This window comes from Microtus oregoni, unplaced genomic scaffold, assembly GCF_018167655.1.
Source record: "Microtus oregoni isolate MIOR12 unplaced genomic scaffold, Mior012 000016F_ref0000370, whole genome shotgun sequence".
In the NCBI taxonomy this organism is placed as follows: domain Eukaryota; kingdom Metazoa; phylum Chordata; class Mammalia; order Rodentia; family Cricetidae; genus Microtus; species Microtus oregoni.
In genome coordinates, this window is record NW_024543075.1 from 16,957,128 (window position 1) to 16,963,139 (window position 6,012).

General features: G+C 45.5%; 1 protein-coding gene across 1 annotated transcript; it reads left to right on the top strand.

The window, feature by feature from the left end:
• The first annotated feature begins 4,577 nt into the window (after window positions 1–4,577).
• Pycard (PYD and CARD domain containing) lies at window positions 4,578–5,700 on the top strand. The gene is made up of 3 exons (XM_041667040.1): window positions 4,578–4,908; window positions 5,109–5,165; window positions 5,390–5,700. The coding sequence occupies exons 1-3, from the start codon at window positions 4,635–4,637 to the stop codon at window positions 5,641–5,643; spliced, it is 585 nt and encodes a 194-aa protein (XP_041522974.1). The 5' UTR covers window positions 4,578–4,634; the 3' UTR covers window positions 5,644–5,700.
• Window positions 5,701–6,012: the final 312 nt, after the last annotated feature.

Consider the following 6,012-nt stretch of genomic DNA (forward strand, 5'->3'; position numbering starts at 1 on the left):
AGGACAGGCTCCAAAGCCACAGAGAAACCCTGTCTTGAAAAACCAAAAAAAAAAAACCTGGTTGGTGGGGGGGTAGGGAGGAGAGAGAGCCAAATAGAATGAAAACTATAAAAATATCCAAGCCAAAGGAAGAAATCTCTATATGTGTCCGTATCTAATAATTTATCTGATAAATGAAAAAAACCTAGCTTCCCACAAGTCATGTGTTTTCAGTCCATCAGAAATATCTGTTATGTTTAACTAATTTTAAACTGTTTTAGTACCATGTGCCTGCCTGGTACCCACAGAGGTCCAAAGTCATCCAGTCCCCGGGTACAGAAGTTACAGATGGCAGCTAAGGCTAACCTGGAACTTATGATCCTCTGTCTCCGCATTGCAAGCACTGGGATTACAACCATGACTGATATGTCTGTTTTGAGACTGACTTTGAACTCATCCTCCTGCCAATAACTATGCCTACAGATGAGCCACAGCTGACAGTACCACGTCTTCCCAAACCTCCCCTTTCTGATTCCTTTTTCTATGTAACAATTACCACCATTTAACACGTAATGTATTTGACTTGTTGGTTTATTTTCTGTTAGAATATGAATTTTGTTCCATGCTTGTCTCTGACTGCAAGTGTAGGCCACTCTATCATGCTCAATTACTATTCCAAAAATGAATAAAGACAGAGACGAACTCGTTCTCCTTTGGACTATCAGATTCAACCAGTTTTGCTCAGGGTTGAGCTAACTTTACTCGTTCCTCGCTCGACAGTTATCTCAGTCAAGAGTTTCTATTTCAAGTTCTCAGTTTCCTCTTTGGAGGCTCTTTGCTTCTTTCACAGTCTTTGAATGCTGGTGTTTCAGGCAGGTTGTAACCCTGCCCCTGTTTGAAGTGTTCTTTACCAGGCAACTGAAAAGTCCAGGGCAGGTTTAGTTCTCCTATTCTCATTATCTCTAAGTCTCGAACAACCTCGCTGATATTTTGGAGGGATCGGATTTAACCTGACGTTTGTAACAGGAAGGGTGGAGGGCAAATGTATATTTGGAGCTGGTCATCCAAACCACAAGCAGTTTCGTTAAGGTTCAAAAACTAACATCCAAAATTTTTATCTCGTCTAGAATTTCCATCACTGTCAAGTTGAGGCAAAAGAGTCTAGATTTGATTCATCTATAGGAGTGTGTATCCAGGGCCATAAGAGGACAGGTCTGTCTTTTGATCCATGAAAGAGACGTTGATTGCGTTAAGAATTGTGTTAAGTACAAGACAGAGCAAGAAGCCATATCTAAGGGAGGAGGACTAGGGAACCAGTGTTGCTGCTTCTGAAACTAAACCAAGTCCCTGGGGCTCAGAGAAGAGGTCCCGATCTGTACCCTGCCCGGGAAAGTCTCCCAATAGTTAGTGATACATCCACAAATGTGCAATGGCTCACACCTGTAACCCCAGCACTCAGGAAGCTGAGGTAGGAAGAGAGCCTCGAGTTTGAGGCTACTCTGGGCTAGAAAGTGAGAAAAGCTCTGGGAGTGGTGGCACACACCTTTTGGGGGTTTGTTGGTGTTGCTGGTTGGTTCGTTGGTTGGTTTTTTTGTCAGGGGAGCGATTGGGATTTTTTTGTTTGTTTGTTTTGGTTGTTTTTGATTTTTCAAAACAGGGTTTCTCTGTGTAGCCTGGCTGTCCTAAAACTCTCTCTGTAGACCAGGTTGGCCACTTGCCTGTGCCTCCAATGTTCTGTGATTAAAGACTTGTACTATCATACCCAACAGTGGCATACACCTTTAATCCCATCACTTGGAAGGCATTCAGATGTCTGAATCTGAAGCCAGTTTAGTCTACATAATGAGCTCCAGTACATCCAGAGCTACATAGGGAGACACTGTCTCAGATAGATAGAGAGATAGAGAGATAGATGATAGAGAGATAGAGATAGAGATGATGATGATGATGATGATGATGAAAAAGAAGAAGAAGAAGAAGAAGAAGAAGAAGAAGAAGAAGAAGAAGAAGAAGAAGAAGAAGATAGATAGATAGGATAGATAGATAGATAGATAGATAGATAGATAGATAGATAGATAGATGTATGGATGAATGCAAGATGCTATCTCAAAAACAAACAAAAAAGAGCCAGTTTAGTCTACATAATGAATTCCAAAACAGCCAGAACGACATAGTGAGACAGTGTCTCTAAGTAATTAAGGAGTTAATTAATTTAAGATGCTATCTCAGAAATAAGCAAACAAATGCATGAACAGTGCTCATTCCTTCCTTATGACTGAATATGTGCAAAGAGAAGCACAGCTCCCAACAGGCTTCTACCGATGCATGCCTGTCCTAACCCTGATATCACTAACTCACTCTGATCACCCTGGGAAAATCACCCATGTCAATGAGCTTCAGCATCTTCAGCCACAACAGCAGAATGTGGCCATGGTCCTGGGGATATCATGATTAAAGAGGCCAAATAAGTCAGCGGTGGTGGTGCGCATCTTTAATCCCACAGGTGGATCTCTGTGAGTTCGAGGCCAGCCTGGTCTACAGAGAGTTCTAGGACAGCCAGGACTGTTACACAGAGAAACCCTGTCTCAGATAGGTAGGTAGGTAGGTAGGTAGGTAGACAGACAGACAGACAGACAGATAGGTAAACATAAAAAAGAAAAAGTAAACAGACATATTATTATATTATAAAAACTACGATAGAGACATGGAGGATCCAGGGGGAAACCAAGGAAAATCCATTTTGCCCAGAAAATAAAAATAGCAGGGAAGGGCGGGATGAGAACAGAAATTAAACAAATGCATGATGCCCTAGGTTCAACCACAGCTTTAAAAAGAAGACAGGAGCTAGACTATGAGCCATCGGCCCTAGGCTAAGTGCTCTTGGGCATCCTAGCTGGGTGCTTCTTCCCTGGTGTTCATGAGGCTGCCCTTCCCTCAAAGAGAAGCACAGAAGTGACAGGTATGGAGGATCGCAGCCTAAAGAGAGTTGACATTACTTAGAAAAGGTGACTTTCTAAAGACGGTTTATTTATTTATCTGTGTACATTGGTGCTGTGCCTGCATGGATGCCTGGGTGAGGATGCCCTGGAACTGGAGTTACAGACAGTTGTGAGCTGCCCTGTGGGTGCTGGGGACTGAACCTGGGTCCTGTGAAGAGCAGCCAGTGATCTTAACCACCAAGCCATCATTTCTCTAGCCCAAAAAGGTGACTTCTCGTGTCAAAGGACAGGCTCAGCAAAGAGAACAGAAGAGAAGAGACCCGAGCAGAATAAGTGCTGTACCGTAATCTGAAAACCAGCGAGACAGAAGAAGCTAACACAGGCTCTCAAAGGCCAAGCCAAGGAGCCTGGACTTGCTTCTGAGGAGCCTGGTGAATCACAAGAGTAGAGAGGGGCAAGATCCTTTGTGGAGGTTAGGAAGATGTGACCTTTTGATGGTAATGAGCTGAAATTTTTTGGAAGAATAGGGATTAACGAGGAGCCATAGGAAGCTTTATGAGTCAGGGACACTAGTTGTCCCACGACGGTTGCTACTGGAACACCATGCCTTAGGATGGAGACGCTAATCCACAACTTAACAGTGTTAAGAGGTAGAACTTTGCCTGTCCTGGTGGTGCACAGCTTGATCCCAGCACCCGAGAGGCAGAGATAGATGAATCTCTGAGTTCTAGGACAGCCAGGGGGGGCGAGTCTTAGGCCAGATGTGGTAGAGTACACCTGCAATTCCAATTCCAGTCATCATGAGACTGAGCAAAAGGACCACGAGTTCAAAACTAGCTTAGGCTACACACCTAGACCTTATCTAAAATAAATAGGTACATCCTTAGGTAATGTCTCTGTGGCCTGCCCTTGGCACAGTCCCCAGCATTGTAGCAACCTCCCCCAAAAGAAATCCCAAGAGCTACAAATAAGTAACCCTGTTAACTAGCAGTAGCTTGTAGTATTGTCTGGATGGATAGATGAGGAAGGACTCTTAAGCCTGGTGGATGAAGAAAATGTTTAATAAGTATGCCTGAAACACTTCCTTTTTTCTGTGGCATTAGGGGGCTTAGTGTTCTAGCTGTTACAATTCTAATATACTATGGCATGTGAGAGGATCCTAAGATCTGGGGAAATGAGATTTTGAGTTTCTAGATTTCCAAGATTCTAAATATATATATATTTATTTGTGTTCTAGCTGTTACAATTCTAATATACTATGGCATGTGAGAGGATCCTAAGATCTGGGGAAATGAGATTTTGAGTTTCTAGATTTCCAAGATTATATATATATATATATATATATATATATATCCAGTAGTAAATTCAGAATAAACAGAAACAGGTTGCTGTTCAGCGCCAGCTGGTTTACAAGCAAGAACTCCTGAACATCTCCCCAAAAAAAAGCCAGAGAATAGCAATTTACTCCACCCTCCATCCCCATTCCCCCACCTCCAACACACCTCCCCCGTCTCCCTCTTCTGCCTAGCCAAGAGTGGAGTCTCAAGTCTTAGCGCGGGAACCAAAACTTGCAAGCTGGGGAAAGAGAGGGAGCAGTAACTGGAAGAGGGTGGGGGAGTCTCGGCCCGCCCATCCGGATGCCTAGACTGCTGACTTCCTGGTCTCAGCGGGCCACGGCACGGGTAGCAGGCCACCACGGCTGCAAACCCGAGAGCCATGGGACAGGCGCGGGATGCCATCCTGGACGCTCTTGAAAACTTAACAGCGGATGAGCTCAAAAAGTTCAAGATGAAGCTGCTGTCGGTGCCGCTGCGCGAGGGCTATGGACGCATCCCACGGGGGATCCTGCTGCCGATGGACGCCATAGACCTCACGGACAAGCTTGTCAGCTTCTACCTGGAGTCTTACGGCACGGAGCTCACAATGACTGTGCTTAGAGACATGGGCATGCAGGAGCTGGCTGAGAAACTGCAGACAGTCTTTGAGAAAGGTGAGTGCGGCTGTGCCTGTCTGGCTTCAACTTCCTGCACCCCACCAGAAGGCCTGCCTCTTTAGCTCTTAGTTTTCTTCTCCTCCTACAAAAGTAAAGAAATCTTCCCTTTGTAGTCTTGAACTTAGTACCCTGGGTGGAGGGGGAGCCAGCTCCAGACTGTTGATAACCGAAAAGAACCACCTGACATTTCTTTACAGCCTCCGGAGCCGTGGCGGCTGCAACCAGTGCCCCTCTTCCAAAGGGAGCCCGAACAGGTGAGGCCTCCGCACCCTACCACACCCTTGCACAGCCTATCTGTTGTGCCAAGGCCAGAGCCAAAACTAACCCTACCTACTACCCACGCATTCCGGGGACGGGAGAATAGTTCACCTATGTAGTCTTGGTGGGTGGCTTTCCTTGATCCCCCACCCTCACCCCTAAAACTACATATAATAAAATTTGAAGCAGTGCTCAATATTGTTCTGACTTCTGTCCCCAGCACATTTCATTGACCAGCACAGGCAAGCCCTCATTGCCAGGGTCACAGACGTTGATGGTGTCCTCGATATCCTGTATGGCAAAGTGCTGAATGAGGAACAGTATCAGGCAGTTCGAGCAGAGACCACCAGTCCAAACAAGATGCGGAAGCTCTTCAGCTTCGCTCCATCCTGGGACCTGACCTGCAAGAACCTGCTCCTCAACGCCCTGAGGGAAACACAGCCCTACTTGGTGGCGGACCTGGAAAAGAGCTGAGGTATTTTCTCCAGCTACAGCCCCTACCCATCTAGTTCCTAACTTTGTATACACAATTTAAAAAAAAAAGTTTGTACATGTGTTTTCTCTGCTCCCTTGGATGTTCGTGCCTAGCTAAGCTACGTTTCTAAAGGTCAAATGGGCTAAAGGGCTGGTTCAGTGGCAGATCATGGACCTACCATGCACAAACCCCTGGGCTCAATCTCTAGCCCCAAAATTCCAGAGTTCTGGTTTCACTGTTCTAGTGTGTAAGACTTCTCAAATGATTCCTGATTCCCCATTTGGGAGCTCTTCCCAAGGGACTACTCATGGGAACACATTTATCCAGATCAGGTACTACTCTTCCAGAGGAACCAGGTTCAGTTTAGA

What these genes read in the sequence shown, in the direction of transcription:
- Pycard (XM_041667040.1), top strand. Translation starts at nt 4,635, where the DNA reads ATGGGACAGGCGCGGGATGCCATCCTGGACGCTCTTGAAAACTTAACA. An exon ending in GCAGACAGTCTTTGAGAAAG is followed by an intron (nt 4,909 to 5,108) that starts GTGAGTGCGGCT and finishes ATTTCTTTACAG; the next exon opens with CCTCCGGAGCCGTGGCGGCT. An exon ending in TCCAAAGGGAGCCCGAACAG is followed by an intron (nt 5,166 to 5,389) that starts GTGAGGCCTCCG and finishes TTCTGTCCCCAG; the next exon opens with CACATTTCATTGACCAGCAC.